Source organism: Hirundo rustica, chromosome 28 (assembly GCF_015227805.2).
Source record: "Hirundo rustica isolate bHirRus1 chromosome 28, bHirRus1.pri.v3, whole genome shotgun sequence".
Taxonomy (NCBI): Eukaryota; Metazoa; Chordata; class Aves; order Passeriformes; family Hirundinidae; genus Hirundo; species Hirundo rustica.
In genome coordinates this window covers 3,457,354-3,475,418 of record NC_053477.1, presented here as the reverse complement: position 1 = coordinate 3,475,418, position 18,065 = coordinate 3,457,354, and the positions used below count along the sequence as shown (strand labels likewise).

Here is an 18,065-nt window from a genome sequence, read left to right as displayed (position 1 = left end):
AAGAGGAAAAAAAGTGTTAGGTGATTTGGGAAGTCTGTACCTCTCAAGCTGCTCAGCCATGGGGAAAGAGAGAAGGAAATTAGGATTGAAAGGACGCTGGGTCCCCTAAAATTGGAGAGACCCCATGGGAAATGCCCCGTGACCTCTCCCTTTATTCCAATAAGTTCCAGGACTCCTCAGTCCTCCTTTCTGGACACAAACCTCTGGGTGTGTGGATTCATTTTCCTGAGACTCTTTACAAACCTCGGGTCTGCTGATGAATAAATCGGATGCTGAGAGATGAGAGAGACAATGGGAGGAACCATAAATTCCATAGAAAGAGAAAAAAAAGTTTTAGTTGGTTTGGGAAGTCTGTACCTCTCAGCACCTCAGCCAATGGGGAAAGAGAGAGGGAAACGTGGCTGGAAAATTAGGATTGAAAAGAGGCTGGGTCCCCTAAAAACTGGAGAGACCCCATGGGAAATGCACCCATGGGAACGCCCCGTGACCTCTCCCTTTATTCCAATAAAGTTCCAGGACTCCTCTGCCTCCTCTGTGTTGTGTGGTGGTGGATTTTCCCCGGCTCCGGCGCTCCCCGGTGCTTACCCTGGCCCAGCCTGGCTCCCGTGATGGCCTCCTTGGCGCTGCCGAAGCCCAGCTCCCGGCACACCACGCTGGCCGACACCAGTTCCAGTTGTCGTCGCACACCGTCCCCCACTCCCCGTTTTTCAGCACCTCCACCCGGCCTTCGCCCGTGTTGGCTCCTCCTTTCAGCCTCACCAGGGGTTGCTGGAAGAGACAGACACAGGAGTGGTGACACTGCATGGGTTTTCCTTTTCCTTTTCCCCTTTTCCCTCTTCTCCTTTCCTTTCCCCTTTTCCTTTCCCCTTTTCCTTTCCCCTTTTCCTTTCCCCTTTTCCTTTCCCCTTTTCCCTTCCCCTTTTCCCTTCCCCTTTTCCTTTCCCCTTTTCCTTTCCCCTTTTCCTTTCCCCTTTTCCTTTCCCCTTTTCCTTTCCCCTTTCCTTTCCCCCTTTCTCCTTTCCTTTCCTTTCCCTTTCCTTTCCCCCTTTTTCCTTTCCTTTCCTTTCCCCCTTTTTCCTTTCCTTTCCCTTTCCTTTCCTTTCCTTTCCTTTCCTTTCCTTTCCTTCCTTTCCTTTCCTTCCTTTCCTTTCCTTTCCTTTCCTTTTTTCCTTTCCTTTTCTTTTTTGTCCTTTCCTTTCCTTTCCTTCTCCTTTCCTTGCCTTCCTTTCCTTTCCTTTCTTTCTTTTTTTTCCTTTCCTTTCCTTCCTTTCCTTCCTTTCTTTCCTCCTCACCAGGAGCTGCTGGAAGAGGCAGACACAGGAGCGCTGATGCCATTTGATCTTGGAGCCCTGGGCACGGAGAATTCCAGAACTTTCTGTGCCGCCAGGCTCTGACCCCCCAGCAAACCCTGCACTGACCCGAGGCCGTGGAAAAGGCTCCAGAATGGAGTGACAGCGCTGGATTGTGGGTGTGTGGTTGGGATAGAAGTGTGTGACAGCACAGGGTGCAGAACTGAGAGCTGAAGGGTTCAGACACAGGAACAAGATGAACGAGATGGGAGGATTTAGGGCAGAGGCTGAGTCCTTCTTTTTCACCTTCTTCTTCCTGGGTCTGGGTGGGATTTTGGAATTGGGCATAAAGATCCGCATTGCGGCCAGGGGTGTTTTGGTTTCTTGGGTTAAAGTGAAAATAATTGAGGTGTGTCATTTCAGAATTGGACAATTTGTGCTTAAAGACCTTGGGAAGAGTCAGAGCAGAACATTTTCCACTTTGTTAACAGAACTCACAGCTTGTGAGACTGTAACACAGATAAGAATTAAATAAACATCTGAGTCCGGACACAAAATCCATCTCTTGTGCAATTAATCCCGGCTCTAAGAGAAGAAAAGAGACAAAACCCCACAGTTTGGGTCTTGCCTTTTTTTTTTCCCCTTTGATGTGTTCTCTGTACTCGTCACACATGCCTTCACACACACAGAATCACGGGGTTGGAAGAGCTGGACTCCAAGATCATCGAGTCCAGCCCAGCCCCACACCCTCAACTAAACACGAGGAGAATGCCCAGCTGAGGCGCAGCTCCAGTTCCTCGCATTTCTGTCTTCATAATATTTAAATTTTAATCAATGTCTATAAATTAAAATTTAAATAAACATTTAAATAATTTTAAAAAGGATTTAATTTGGTATTTAATGATCTGATTTAATCACCCACTCCTCTCCCCAGCGCCAAGCTGGGAGCTGCCAGTTCCTGGGTCGAGGCGCTGAGAGCAAAGCTTTAGGTTTGGGAACACCAAAAATCCTTCTCTTTTCCGATTGGGATCGTGCCTGGAGCTTCTCCTCCAGGCTGGGGTCACACCAAGGACACGCAAATCCCAAACAAAGGCTTAAGGAATTACTTGGCAGCGCGTGCGGCTCGGGAGATTAACAATGATTTACAAAACCTTTCACCTCCCGGGCCTAAATCCTGCAAGCTCCGGTGCAGGGAAGAGCCTGGGATCCAGGCTGGGATTGCATTATTCCCACCAATCATTATTCCCACTATTGGGAAGAGCCCAAGACCTCCCCCAAAACCACTCAGGGACAGCCACAAAATCCAAATTTTCACAGTTTCACAAATCCACGGAATTCTCCGGCGAGAAATCTCCGAGATTCCCCCTCTATCCCAAGGCTGCAGCTGGAATATTTCCCCTGGCACCCCCCGGGCTGTCCTGACACTGGGAACACCAATTCCAGCCTCGTTTTCCAACATTTTTGCCTCTCCTGGGATTTTCATCACGCCCCGCTCAGCGCTCTCCTCCTCTCTAGGCTAAACAAATCCAGCTTTCCAAACTCGTGTTTTCCCAGTCTCCCCTGCAGGGCATTTCCTCTCCGAGTGGAGGTAGAGGAAATGCCAGCTGATTTCCACAGGGAAATTCCAGCAGAATTCCAGCGCCTGTGGAGCGGCACGGCCCGGGCACGGGTTCAGCTGGCTCCGACCGAGCAGCTCCAACAGGAGCGTGACCCCGGGATTTCCTCACTCCTCGCCCCCAGCTCTGCCAGCTGCCCTGGGAGCCGCCCTCCCGCCCTTTGGAGGGAAAAACCTGGAATTTGGGAGGGTGGGAGCTCAGCTGGGTGCACAGGAGAGGGGAATTGCAGAGGGGAACTGCGGGAGTTGGCGGTGAACGCTCACACGTCCAGGGGTTTGCTTTCTGCTCGCAGCTGGATGGGATGTTGGGAAGGAATTCCTGGCTGGGAGGGTGGGCAGGGGCTGGGACGAATTCCCAGGGGAGCTGTGGCTGCCCCTGGATCCCTGGCAGTGCCCAGGGCCAGGTTGGGATAACCTGGGGCAGTGGGAGGTGATTCCCTGCCATGGCAGGGGTGGCACTGGATGGGATTTCAGCTCCTTCCAACCCAAACCATTCCAGGATTCCATTTTCCCATCCATCTGTGGGTGCTGCAGGAACAGCCCTGAACTCTGGGAATCTGCTGGGCAGGAGGGCCTGGAGGGACAGGACACAGGGAATGGCTTCCCACTGGGAAAGGGGAGATTGGGGTGGGATCTTGGGCAGGAATTCCTGGCTGGGCTGGAATTCCCAGATTTGCTGTGGCTGCCCCTGGATCCCTGGCAGTGCCCAAGGCCAGGCTGGAGCACCCTGGGACAGTGGGAGGTGATTCCCTGCCCATGGCAGGGCTGGCACTGGGTGGGATTTGAGGTCCCTTCCAACCCAAACCATTCCAGGATTCCGTTTTCACATCTCTCAGCGAATGCTGCAGGAACAGCCCTGAACTCTGGGAATCCGCTGGGCAGAAGGGCCTGGAGGGACAGGGAATGGCTTCCCACTGCCAGAAAGGAAGGAACAAATGGAATACTGGGAACAAACTCTTCCCCTCTGAGACGGCGGTGAAGCGCTGGGACGGAATTCCCAAAGAATCACCCCTGGAGGCACCAGCCTGGAACACGCCCAGCTGAAACCATCCTGCCCACGGGCTGGGATCAGACGATCTTTTTTTAAGGCTTTTCCAAACCCATTTTGGGGCTGGAGGCGCTGCTCCCCGCTCACCTCCTGCCTGAAAGCCTTCCGGAAGCCGCTGTGGCTGCTGGGCGCGAAGGCGCGGCCGGGGACGCAGCTGACGACGGCGGGCACGCCGTTCTGGCAGCTGCTGTTCTCCCCGGCGCCCGTCAGGTGGTTTCCCAGCTTGCAGCTGGAGATGTGAGCCTCGTTCCCGCTGCACTCCATGGAGTAGGCCCAGTAGTGCTGCTTCCTTCTGCTGGCGAACATCCTGAAAGGAAGCGGGGAGGAAGGAGGGAGAAGGTGGGATCCGTGAGCAAAGCGGATTTTTGGGAGGAGGGTTTCCGGGGAGGAAAAATGCCCTGGGATGGAGGGAGGATGGGACAGGGTTATTTGGAGGCTGATCCACACCGTGAGTCTGTGGAGGTGTCGCGTAAAAAACCTTGGAATCGTTCCGGTTGGGAAAGACATCCAAGGTCATCAACCACTTCAAAGGAAATAAATCCCTGTCTGAGCAGGAATCAAAGGAGCAGCTCCAGCAAACGACAAATTCCCAGGAGTGCAGATCCCACCCCAGGCAGGGACAGGGATCAGCTAATTCCCAACTGCGCTGGAGAGCCCCCCAAAAACCCTTCCCCTTCTGCTGCCCAGCAGCTATCAGCTGGGATTGGGAAAAATCCAAAGGCTCTCCGAGTCTGTGTTAACAACCTGAGAGCAATTTCCGAGAGCACGAGCGGTTCCCCTGCTGACTTGGCAGCAGCTCCTGCTCCTCGCTCCCAAACTCCCTGGAGCTGCTCCAGGCACTCCTGAGGAGGAAGGGGCACGTGCGATAAACTGGGAAGGGAAGGAATCCAGCTCCCTCCTGACCGGGAGGCTGCCGGAGCGGAGAGGAATGGAAATACGCGTCAGGTCAGCCTGGAAAAGGAGTTAAAACACAGGGAAGCGATCCCGAGCCCTGCTGGGATCTCCACGTGGCTCTGCGTGATCCCGGTGCTGCTCCTCATTCCAGAGCTGGGAGCCAGGGATGAGCTGCGACAAAGGGCACAGCGAGCCGGGCGGAATTTGGGGTGGAAAAGCGGCAGCTGCGCTTTGCTGAAGCTGGAGAGGGGCCAAGAGCCTCTCTGAGGGGCTTTTTGGGAACTCCACTGGGCAGCTCCAGCTTTTCCCAGGTTTTCCCTTTAGGGTTTCGATGTTTGCAGGGTTGAGGGGACGCTTTTCTCCCCTGTGCTCACGGAGCTCTGCTGCCCAGCTCAGCGTTTCTCCAGGCTCTCCTGGCTCCCAGCCTCTCACTAATCCTTCCTGGAACCCGATCTGCCCGGGCTGGGGCTGGGGATGGCCGCAGGCAGGCTGGAGAGGGAGCTGTGACTGCATCCCAAGATGCCGGAAAAGGAGGAAGCAGGGCTGAGATCCATCCCAGGGAAAAGCGGCTGTCAGAGCCCACCCCTGGCACGGCAGAGCTGTCAGGGAATGGAGACAAAAAAGGGATGGGAAAAGAGGAACAGAGATAAAATTTAAAAAAACAAATGAACCCCGGGGAGGATGCAGTACAAAGCTGTGCTCGGGACAGAGGGGACCTGAAGGAGCATTTCCATCCTCCACACGCAGCTCCGGAGAGCTCCAGGAGCTCCGGAGCAGACAAGAACCAGCTTGGCTTAGGGAAGCAGGATGGGGATGCCTCAGAATAGCAAACATGACCTCATCCTGGAAATTTCGTCAGGCATCCACATCTGGATGGTATTAACAGCCCTCGGGAGGCCGGGGGAGAAATAAACCCCACCTCGTGTCCCCAGACTGAATCTGTGTGAAAAAAGAATAAAATAAAAAAAAAAAGCAAATCCAGCTGATCTTTACAGCCAGAAACTCGGGCTTTGCTGATGTTTCCTCTTTGACACAAAAGGATCCAGCTGGGATCGGTGGGAGCCCAGGGCGACGCTGCTCAGGGCAGAGGTGGGAACGAACATTCCTGCCGGGAGTTCGGCCAGTTCCAGGTCAAGCTGGAATCCAAACCGTTTCTGCTGGTGAGGAGAGAAGGGATTTTCATCCCAGAAAAGCTTTAAACAAAGCACAAGCGGAGCCAAGGGCTGTGGGAAGGGCTGAGGGTTGGTTAAGGAGAACTCGGGATGCTCCACGGCTTGGGGAGCAGAGAACAAATCACTGCACACAAACTCCAGGAAACTTCACCCAGATCTCACTGAGCTCCCCCTCGGGGCTCTGAGCAGAGCTTGCCACCCTCTGAATTTAGGAATTTAGGAAATTCCTGGAGTTATCGAGGAGCTGCCTTCAGCCTTGGGGAGGAGGGAGGGAAGCCAGGCCAGCCAAAGCCCCTCAGATCCCAGATTTTCCAGGGAAAAACAAACCAGGAGAGTTCCTACTGCAAATATTGAAGTGATGAGCTGCCCAGCACCTCTGACTGGGTTTACAACTCGGGGAGCAGACTGGTCAAACTGGGAGCCGCTCTTTGATCCTGGAGCCGTTTCTTTGTCAAGTCACAAAGGTTTCCAAAAGGCACCAGGCCCGTCTCTGTGATCCCGAATTTCTCCTCTCTCCGTCAGGAAAATGCATTAAATTCTGCTTTCCCAGCCAGAGCAGGAGCTGGCAGGAGGAGTTACAGCAATTCCTGCACAGAGCCCACCGTGAGGAGCGAACAAGAGCGGGGACTCGGCTGTAGATTTGTTCCATTTCCGAACATAAATCCTGCTGTCAGCTCCAGAGGCCGAGTTCCAGTCAGGAATAAACCCCTGGCAGCGGGACAAGGATGAACTCAGTTGTTTTCTTTCACGATCCATCTGCAGATGGTTTCACCTCCCAGCGTCGTGCAGGAGCACAACTGGGGGCAGTGGGACGGGGGGATGTGGGAAGGGGCAGAAACTCGATCCCTTGGCCAGCAGAAACCTGATCCCAGCTTTTCTGGGAGCAGGAGCGGGGATGGATCTGCTCCAGGGAGGAGGGGATTCTCAAATTAAAGGGGGGAGTGAGGAGAAAGGGCTTTTCTGCCGCTTCACATTCACAGGGAGAGGGGGTTTAGCTCCAGGATGAGCTTTTCCCTCCCCAAAACAATCCATGTGGGACAAGCACCCTGGGAATCCTGCAGACAGAATCCCGGTGGGTTCTTTATTCCTTGTTTCCTTGCGTGGCTTTGGGCTATTCCAAGCCAAGGACCTCTCCGGAGAACCAGGATTTTGTTAATGAGAGAACGAAATGTGGCCAGGGCTGATCCAGAGGGGAAGCTCAGAACCAGCAATTCCACAGGCTGAGCTTTCCCTCTGCAAAACGAGCACCCTGGGAATCCTGCAGACAGAATCCCGGTGGGTTCTTTATTCCCGATTTCCCTGTGTGCCTTTGGGCTATTCCAAGCCAGGACCTCTCTGGAGAACCAGGATTTGCCAAGGAGAGAAACTGAACGTGGCCAGGCTGATCCAGAGGGAAAGCTCAGAATCAGCAATTCCAGAGGATGAGCTGTTCCCTCTCCGTGTGGGACAAGAATCCCAGGTGAGAAGCTGCCCACCGGCCATCATCCCGGTGCCCTGACCACAAATCCAAGGTCATTCCCGGCCAGAACCGGGAGCTTTCCCAGTGACACCAGCTGAACACGACGGCGCACCTCCCACTCCGCAGAGGGAAGCGTCCCGGGGAAGAATCCATCTTCAAACTCTGCTGACAAACAAAACCCCGCAGCTGCCAGGGCTTTACGAGCCTCTCCCATCCAATAAAACCCTGTCCCTGTTTTTTTTATCCCTGGGATAATGCTCGGCGTGTTTTCCAAAACGTTTTGTGGGTGCTGGAGCCCAGCAAGGCCGAAAACGAGGGGAGGGAGGGAGTTCTCGGGGCGCTGAGGCTCTCCAGCAGCAGAGATCTCCCGGGCTGGGATTTGGGAGCGCTCCACGTTCCTGATTCCAGCTCAGTTCCATGGGATTTTTCAGCGGTGCTGAGCTGCTGCCGAACAACCTCCCGTCAGTTTTTTCCACTTCCGTGTGTCCGAGAGACGGGACAACCCCTGAGCACCCTTTGATTGGAGGCAGATGGCTCCAGATGCTCCCGTTAATGCTTTCTTGGACAGGCCACAACTGGAAGCAGGGAGAAAATCTGCTCGCTCTGTCTGGAGGTGATTATTCCCTGCTCCTGCAGGGGGGTGGGAATCTCGGGGATGGGTTTGAGGGAAATGCGCTGCGCTGGCGGAAGCAAACCCTCCTCAAAACCGGTGTCCGGGCGACGAATTCCCTGCTCATCTCCACGGGAATCCCGCAGGCAGAATTCCAGCGGGTTCTTCATCCCTGATTTTCCCCGTGGGCTTTGGGCTATTCCGAGCCAAGGCATCAGCGGATCGGGATCTTGCTAATGAGAGAAACGAAAGGTGGCCAGGCTGATCCAGAGGGAACGTTCGGAAAGAGCAATTCCACAGGCCTGAAGGAGCGGGCAGGAAAACCACGGCTCCTGCCCGGAGCGTTCAGCCCTCCCCTGAAGCTGCTCTCCCACTCCCCAGCTCACGGAGCAGCAAAGGAACCTGACTGAATTTCATTTAAACTCTTTTACATCTGCTTTGAGGTGTTTTTTGGTTTTTTTTTTCCTAGGGAACGGTGTGGGAAGAGCCCGGTCTGGGATGAGAGCTGGTGACAAAAACCAAACAGAAGAAATGACAACAACAACAAATAAAATCCAGGGCTCCTGGCTCCCTAGGAACGGCCTAAACCTTTCTGGAAAACACAATGTTCTCCCTATAAATCACTGGTTTCTTCCTGCATTTGGAAGGAATCTACAAATCCAGGCAGGAAAAGCAGCGCTGAGATCACGGAGGATCCTTTGCCCGGCGCCTCCCGGGATGCTCAGGCAGGAATTGAGCTCCGGGTGGGAAAGAGGAACCCGGGCACAAGGAAGGACAGAAAAGGATCCTTTTACTCCAAGGTGGATTTTCTTGAGATTCCAGCACATCCAGAACTGATCCCACTGCTGGATTTCTGCACAGGGATGGGGTGAGCAGTGGGAGATTCACATTATGGAATGATGGGATGCAGGAAATGGCTTCCCACTGGGAAAGGGGAGATTTAGGTGGGATATGGAGAAGGAATTCCTGCCTGGGACAGAATTCCCAGAGGAGCTGTGGCTGGATCCCTGGAAGTGCCCAAGGCCAGGCTGGAGCATGCTGGGACAGTGGGAGATGTCCCTACCCTGGCAGGAGTGGGACTGGATGGGATTTTAAATCCCTTCCAACCCAAACCATTCCATGGTTTTCTCACAGCTGATGGATTTACTGGGACAGCGGGAGCAGTTTGGTCCCATCCCTGCAGGAGGAAATAGGAAATGTTCATCCCCCAGCTGGAATTCCAAAATAAATTTATTTTTTTGGGGGGGGCCAAGCGTCCCATCTCCCATCCCAGGCCCTGCCAAACGCTGATCCTCATGGATATCTGCATCCCACGGGAGAGGATCAAAGGCCTGCCCTGCCTGCACCAGGAAACGCTGCACGTCCCAAACATTCCCACGGACGGGAAATTCCCACCTGGAGGAACCAACGGAGCGCTCTTCCCACCCCGGGGTCCCCCAGGTGCCACCTGCCCACCTGCATCGGGAACAACGTCGTTCCCGAGTGTCCCAAGGAATGTTTGTGGCTCCCACCAAGCCCAGCCCGCTGGATCCCATCCACACAGCCCAGGAGCGTCCAAGGATGCGAGGGCCGAGTTAAAACCTCCCGGGAAATGAGGATTCGTAAATCCGCCCAGACACGGGGTAGAAATGCAAGTTTGGTTTTAAATAAATAAAGGGTTTTTAAGCGCCTTCGACAAATGAAACGCCCGTGTCATTGGGAAAATGTCCCAATGCCTGGTTTGTAGGGAAGAACCACTGCCTTTAGCAGGGTCAGTGAAATTCCAGCTGTAATAAAAACAACGGAGCCTTGCTGGAGGTTCCTGGATGGAGCGGACAGAGCTGCGTGCCGAGAATTTGTGTCAGAACCTGGGAAAATTGCTGCACAATTTTAGCTTAGGACAGGTCCAGCGTGGAATGGGGGACAGGGAATGGGGGACAGGGAATGGGGGATGTGGAATGGGGGACAGGGAATGGGGGATGTGGAATGGGGGACAGGGAATGAGGGCGTGGAATGGGGGATGTGGAATGGGGGATGTGGAATGGGGGATGTGGAATGGGGACCACGGAATGGGGACACAGAATAAGGGCCATGGAATGGGGGCCATGAGATAGGGGACATGAGAGGGGACGGGGACATGAGAGGGGACAGAGAATGGGGAACACAGAATGGGGACAAGGAATGGGGATATGGAATGGGGACACGGAATGGGGGACACGGAATGGGGACATGGAATGGGGAACACAGAATGGGGACACGGAATGGGGATATGGAATGGGGGATACAGAATGGGGATATGGAATGGGGATATGGAATAGGGACATGGAATGGGGGACACAGAATGGGGACATGGAATGGGGTCATGGAATGGGGTCATGGAATGGGGGACATGGAATGGGGGACACAGAATGGGGACACAGAACGGGGGACACAGAATGGAGGACACAGAACGGGGGACACGGAATGGGGACACGGCATGGCGGCGCTGTCACTTCTGCTGGGGACACTTTCCCGGCAGGAACAGCACCAGCTCCTCCCCCACGAGGCGGATCCAGCCATGCCACGAGGAATCTTCTCCCGCACCTCCCCACCGCCTTTCATCGCCAGCAAAACCCGACCCCCGCCCTCACTTGTAGACGTTGGTGTTGTATTTCCTCTCGCTGGGGAAGCCGAACATCCCGCAGACCACGCGGGAATTCTTCATGGTCCAGTGCTTGTCGCAGATCTGCTTCCAGGTGCCCTCGTCCTTCACCTCCACGTAGCCCTCGGTGACGGGGACGCGCTTGCGGTAGGTGGCCAGGATGGCGCGGATCCGGATGTCCTCCACCTGGATGTTCATGTTCTGGGGGAGGAGAAGAGACGGGAATGGCGCTGGGCTGCAGGGAAATGGGGTTTGGGAATTCCGGGTGGGGTCACAACACAACTGTGATCACTTTCTGTGAGCAGAAAATAACTGGGAATGGCGCTGGGCTGTAGGGAAATGGGGTTTGGGAATTCCAGGTGGGATCTGTGAGCAGAAAATAACTGGGAATGGTGCTGGGCTGTAGGGAAATGGGGTTTGGGAATTCCAGGTGGGATCTGTGAGCAGAAAATAACTGGGAATGGTGCTGGGCTGCAGGGAAATGGGGTTTGGGAATTCCGGGTGGGGTCACAGCCCAGCTGTGGTCAAGTCCTGTGGGTGGAAATAAACGGGAATGTTGCTGGATTGTAGGGAAATGGAATTTGGGAATTCCAGGTGGGGTCACAGCCCTGTGGGTGGAAAATAAACAGGAACGATGCTGAGCTGGAAATTCCAGGTGGGATCACAGCTCAGCTGTGGTCAAGTCCTGTGGGTGGAAAATAAACAGGAATGTTGCGCTCTTGTAGGGAAACGGTGTTTGGGAATTCCAGGTGGGATCACAGCTCAATTGTGATCAACTCCTGTGGGCGGAAAATAACTGGGAATGGTGCTGGATTGTAGGGAAATGGAGTTTGGGAATTCCAGGTGGTGTCACAGTCCAGCTGGGGTCAGGTAGGGAAGAAAGGACGAGGGTTGAGGAAGGGACAGGGCAGGGAGGCAGAGGAGTGACAGGAAAAGAGGGATTCAGTCTTCCAGAGGACAGGGTTAGATGGGATATTGGGAGAAATTCTTCCCTGTGAGGGGCTGGGCTGGAATTCCCAGAGGAGCTGCGGCTGCGCCTGGATCCCTGGCAGTGTCCAAGGCCGGGCTGGAGCACCCTGGGACAGTGGGAATTGTTCCTGCCATGGCAGGAGCAGGATTTGTCCCTGCCGTGGCAGGAGTGGGATTTGTCCCTGCCACGGCAGGAGCGGGATTTGTCCCTGCCACGGCAGGAGCGGGATTTGTCCCTGCCATGGCAGGAGTGGGATTTGTCCCTGCCACGGCAGGAGTGGGATTTGTCCCTGCCACGGCAGGAGTGGGATTTGTCCCTGCCACGGCAGGAGTGGGATTTGTCCCTGCCACGGCAGGAGCGGGATTTGTCCCTGCCACGGCAGGAGCGGGATTTGTCCCTGCCACGGCAGGGGTGGGACGAGATGATTTTTAAGCTCCTTTCCAACCCAAACCTTTCTGGGATTTTGCGAAACAAACTCTTCCACCTTGTGTAAATCCATCCTCTGGAAGAGGATTCTGTTCCTCATTAAAAACAAACAAACAAACAAAAAGCTCTAATTTATTATAACAAATCTGCTCCGTCACTTCAGCTCCCAGCGCTGTTTTCCCCTTAATTCAGTCCCTGTCCCTGTGGAAATAAACCAAGCTCGGCTTTGTTAGGCCCAGCCTTAAGCACGGAGCCGTTCCAGGTGCGGGGAGCCCTGGCAGGGAAGGACTTTGGGGATTTCATCCAAAGCCGTGAGTTCACGCGGAATTTGGGATTCCGACGTGCTGACAGCAGCGTTCCTCCGGCTCCTCCTCCACAGCCCGGAGTGAGTCATGGAAGCAGAATGGATTTCACATGTGGGACCTACGTGAGGGCACAGACCAGGCCTGGAAGATTCCAGGGGCAAAATCCTGGCTGGGAAAGATCCCTGAGGGCAAAAACCAGCCCTGCAGGACCCCAGGGGCAAATCCTGGCTGGAAAAACATTCCCTGAGGTCACAAACCAGCCCTGCAGGACCCCAGGGATAAATCCTGGCTGGAAAAGATTCCTTGAAGGGCATAAATCAACCTTGCAAAGCCTCAGGATCAAATCCTGGCTGGAGAAGGCAAATCCTGTGTGGAAAAGATCCCTGAGGTCACAAACCAGACCTGCAGGATCCCAGGGGCAAATCCTGCCTTGAAGGGGTCAAATTCTGGCTGGAAAAAATTCCCTGAGGGTACAAACCAACCCTGCAGAGCCTCAGGAGCAAATCCAGGCTGGAAAAGATTCCCTGAGGGCAAAACCCCACCCCTGAAGTTCTCCAGGGGCAAATCCTGGCTGGAAAAGATTCCCTGAGGACACAAACCAACCCTTTAGAGCCCAGGGACAAATCCTGGCTGGAAAAGATTCCTTGAGGGCAAAACCCAACCCCGAGGTTCTCCAGGGGCAAATCCTGGCTGGAAGGGGGCAGATCCTGGCTGGAAAAAATCCCTGAGGATGCAAACCAACCCTTTAGAGCCCTAAAGACAAATCCAGGCTGGAAAAGATTCCCTGAGGACACAAACCAACCCTGCAGAGCCTCAGGGGCAAATCCTGGCTGGAAAAGATTCCTTGAGGACACAACCTCAGGAGCAGATCCAGGCTGGAAAAGATTCCCTGAGGACACAAACCAACCCTTTAGAGCCCCAGAGACAAATCCAGGCTGGAAAAGATTCCTTGAGGACACAACCTCAGGAGCAGATCCAGGCTGGAAAAGATTCCCTGAGGACACAAACCTCAGGAGCAGATCCAGGCTGGAAAAAATCCTCTGCGGCAAGAGGTTACGAAAGAGCTTCTGAAAAAAAAAAACAAAAAAGGATAAATTCCCTTCCAGGAGCCCTTTCCTCGTCAATTATGTGCGGAGCCACGTGCTCCCGCTCGGGGTTACATCAGAACTGAGGAATCCTCGGATTCAGCCGCTCGGAAAAGCCAAAAAATCGCCCGGAGCTGGAAAAGGCCACGGGCCTCTGGTCAGGGGTGGGAGCGGGACCTGCCGGGTCCTGCAAATTCCGCGGCTCAGCCATTCCCTGGATGCTTCCCTCGGTGCTGATGTAACAGACAGAGCCCAGGGAAGGGCAGAGGGGAAAGGAGGGAAAGGAGAGGGAAAGGAGAGGGAAAGGAGAGGGAAAGGAGAGGGAAAGGAGAGGGAAAGGAGAGGGAAAGGAGAGGGAAAGGAGAGGGAAAGGAGAGGGAAAGGAGAGGGAAAGGAGAGGGAAAGGAGAGGGAAAGGAGAGGGAAAGGAGAGGGAAAGGAGAGGGAAAGGAGAGAGAAAGGAGAGGGAAAAGTGAGAGAAAAGAGAGAGAAAGGAGAGAGAAAGGAGAGAGAAAACAAGAGAGAAACAAGAGAGAGCAAAGAGAGAGCAAAGAGAGCAAAAAGAGAGAAAAAGGAGAGAAAAAAAGAGAGAAAAAAAGAGAGAAAGGAGAGAGAAAGGAGAGGGAAAGGAGAGAGAAAAAAAGAGAGAAAGGAGAGAGAAAGGAGAGAGAAAGGAGAGAGAAAGGAGAGAGAAAGGAGAGAGAAAGGAGAGAGAAAGGAGAGAGAAAAAGGCTCATTTTCCTTCCAGAAAAATAGAAAAATGGGTTTAAACTGAGGGGAAATCTTCCTTTTCCTTAATGGTGTTCAAACTCGTGGGGGAATCCGCTTCCCTTGCGACTTTCGTGATCTCAACCCCTTCCTTCTCCTTCCTTTTTGGGGTGTTCATGGACAGGGAGCCCCCATTTCCCATTATTTCCCACGGAAGGGAATGGAAATGCTCGGAAATGCTTTTTTTATGGGTCTGATTTAAGGGTAGCTCCCCCTTTTCCTTGTCCTAAGGTTCAAACTGAGCGGGAAGCGCAGCTGCCGCTCCTTTCTGAGGGTTTGGAAAGAGGGAAAGAGGCAGGAAACGGGTCAGGGGCAAGGAATGGAACAGGGAAAAGGGAAGGAAAGGTTGGCACCTCCTCCTCCTCCTCATCCTCATCCTCATCCTCATCCTCCTCCTCCTCCTCATCCTCATCCTCCTCCTCATCCTCAGCTCTGCTCCTCTGCCTGCACCACCTTGGACAAATCATTTAAGGCTTCCCTCCTCCTTTTCCTTATTTTTTTCCCCCTCTTTTCTGCCTTTTATTCATAAAACAAAATAAATACCTGGAAATAACTTCAAATACCTGCAAATATCTGCAAATAACTGCAAATATCTGCAAATAACTGCAAATACCTGCAAATACCTGCAAATAACTGCAAATATCAGCAAATAACTGCAAATATCAGCAAATATCTGCAAATATCTGCAAATATCTACAAATACCTGCAAATACCTGCAAATATCAGCAAATATCTGCAAATATCTACAAATAACTGCAAATACTGCAAATATCTGCAGATAACTGCAAATATCTACAAATATTAGCAAATACCTGCAAATACCTGCAAATATCCGCAAATACCTGCAAATACCTGCAAATATCCGCAAATACCTGCAAATAACTGCAAATATCAGCAAATATCTGCAAATATCTGCAAATATCTGCAAATATCTGCAAATATCTACAAATACCTGCAAATACCTGCAAATACCTGCAAATTCCTGCAAATACCTGCAAATTCCTGCAAATATCTACAAATAACTGCAAATAACTGCAAATATCCTCAAATTCCTGCAAATATCCGCATTTACCCACCCCAGTTTTGCAAATCACCGGTTCCCCCTCAGCTGCAGGAATTCAATTCTCCAAAATCCCAGCTGGAGCATCCCTCGGCCCCTGGAAAGCAGGATTCAGAGGCTGTGCTCCAGCTTGGAGAGCTCTCGTAACCCCCAAGAATTAGAAAAATAACCCCCAAATCCGTTACATCTGAGGCGATTTCAGGTGCCCTGGTGTAAGGAGGGAGCCTGAGGAATGCAAATTATTTCTCTCCCGAGCTCGGCATTTCCTCCTAAAACCTTGCAGGTTTGGTTTGTCGTTTTTATAATTTTATTTTTTTTTTTGTCTACGTGCTGTCGGGAAGGTATCGGAGCCTCGGGGCATTCCAGGCCTCCCCAGGCTGCTTTCCAAACCCTGCAGCTCGATTTTTCCCTGCTGCCACCTGGGAAATGTTTCCAGCTTTTTTTGCCTCCATGCAGGAATCGCGTTTACCCAGGGCTGTCAGAGGGAACCTTGTTCCCCTCCTTTTGCTCCTGCCTCGTTTTCCTACACCAGGGAAAAAAAAAAAAAAAGGGAATCGAAGCCTTAAATCCACTTGGAAAGGGCTCTGGGAGCTGGAGATCTCCGAGTGTTTTTAATAAAAGCCTTTTTAAAGGGATTAACCCCAAAGGCCAGGGAGCCAACGCTTCAAACTGAGCTGGAAAAGCGCCTGGGAAAAGATGGGAAACGGGAGGAAATTGGTGCAGGCAGCTGGGGAAGCGGGAGAGGGAGATTTCCACCCGTGATCGTGGGATTTATCCGTCCTGCGGGAAGCTCCGAGTGGGTTTGAGACCCGTGCTCGGGTGAGGACCGGCTCTGCTGAGCGTTAAAGCCACGGAAATTGGAAATTTTCCTTCCAGCCCCGGCCCCGGCGGCGCGCTAAAGCCCGGGCGTGGTTTTTGCCGCCCCTTTTCCTTGGATTCAGACCGGCATCTGATCCTCGGAAGGAGTTCCCAGCCAGGGATGCTCCAGGTGCCCTGCTCCGTGAGGAAGCTGCTCCACAGCTCATCCCCCTTGAGTCCTGGGCAGTTCCAGCTGTGGAACATCTGCCTGGAGCTTCCCAGGATCAGCATTCCCACGTTCCGCCTCCTCCTCGCCACGGAACATCCCTGCGCTCGCTGCTGGGTCGTCCCAGGGAAGCTGGAAAAGCCCCGAGGGAAAAACAGAGGGGTCCAAGGTTTGATCTCGGAGGTTTTGTTTTTTCCCGGCCTTAAGGATTTCCTGGGAGGGAGCAGCAATTCCCAAACTCCTTCTGCGCAGGAATCGGGTTCAGAGGGAGCAAATTTCTTCTCCAAAGGTGCAAAAAACCCCCAGGAATCCTACCCAGGATCCTGAGGATGGGACTGCAGCCTCCTCCTGCAGCAGGGAGCGCGACAGAACCCCCAGCTCTAAAGCAGCTCCGTTTTCCTCTCCTGATCCCACAAATTTGAGCTTTCCCGTTTTCCTCCCGCTCCTCCGGCCAGGCAAATCCCCAAATCCCAGCACTTCCAGCTGCCTGAGGCCGAGGGGAGAGCCCTGAGCAAGGTGCCACGGGACAAAATCCTTCCCTGCTGCATCCCTGCGCCTTCCAGGCACCTCCACCTCAGGGATTTTCCCTGTTCGAGCGTGGATTTTAACATCCCAAAGCCCTGGGTGGATCTGGGAATGCCTTTGTGGGATTTCTGGTGCCAGAGCGGCAGGCAGAGAAAGAGAAGAGCTCACGGAGGCTGAGGAGGAGAAAAGTCACAAGGATAGAAGGGAATAAAAACCTCTTGGAAAACTGGGAACGCTGGGAGGTACTCGGGGATTTGCCTGTTATTTCTGCAATTATTTCCGCAGCTTAACAAAATCAAAAGGAGTTGTTCCGGCTGTTTCCAGAAGAGCTCTGAGCACAGCAGGAGCGGGATATCCACGGCTCCAGAACCTGAGATCCCTGAATTCCACACTCCAGAACTCCAAATTCCTGTATTTCCCACTCCAGCACTCGAGATCCCAGAATTTCCAACTCCAGAACTCCAAATTCCTCTATTTCCCACTCTGGCACTCAAGATCCCAGAATTTCCAACTCCAGGACTCAAAATTCCTCTATTTCGCACTCCAACACTCAAAATTCCTGTATTTCCCGCTCCAGAACTTCAAATTCCTGTATTTCCCGCTCCAGAACTTCAAATTCCTGTATTTCCCACTCCAGAACTCAAGATCCCAGAATTTCCCACTCCAGAACTCCAAATTCCTGTATTTCCCACTCTGGCACTCAAAATTCCTGTATTTCCCACTCCAGCACTCGAGATCCCAGAATTTCCAACTCCAGAACTCCAAATCCCCGTATTTCCCACTCCAGCACTCCAAATTCCTCTATTTCCCACTTCCAAGCTGGGCATTTGGACATTTCTTCCCCCTCTGACCGACTGAGCTGGGTCCTTGTTGTTGGTTTTTTTGTTTTTGTTTTTTTTTTCCCAGTGTGAAAAACAAGGTGTAAATGGGATTTCTCGCTCTCGGATTTGGGAGAACATTCCCGGGGCCAATGTGCCACCTCAGGCTCTCTCCTCTCATCCCTCTCTCCGCGAGATGCTGACTCAGGCACGAAAAGGAATCCTGCTCCGACCTGGGATTCTCTTCAGTGCATCCAACACTTTTCTCCTTTGTCATCAATTTTTGTTCCCCTTGGCCTGTGTTTGCCGAGGAGGATAAAAAAAAAAATGAGCAAAGCAGAAAAAAAAAATAAAAAAAAATGAGGCAGCATTTCATTC

The 18,065-nt window shown here is 52.9% G+C and overlaps 1 protein-coding gene across 1 annotated transcript in view; it reads right to left on the bottom strand.

Annotated features, from left to right (window-relative positions):
- Nucleotides 1-18,065, bottom strand: part of LOXL2 (lysyl oxidase like 2) — a 58,787-nt gene that overhangs the window by 16,689 nt on the left and 24,033 nt on the right. Inside the window, 4 exon segments of the mRNA XM_040087667.2 lie at nt 586-666; nt 669-768; nt 4,040-4,259; nt 10,697-10,908. Of these exon segments, the coding sequence (XP_039943601.1) occupies nt 586-666; nt 669-768; nt 4,040-4,259; nt 10,697-10,908 (613 nt within the window).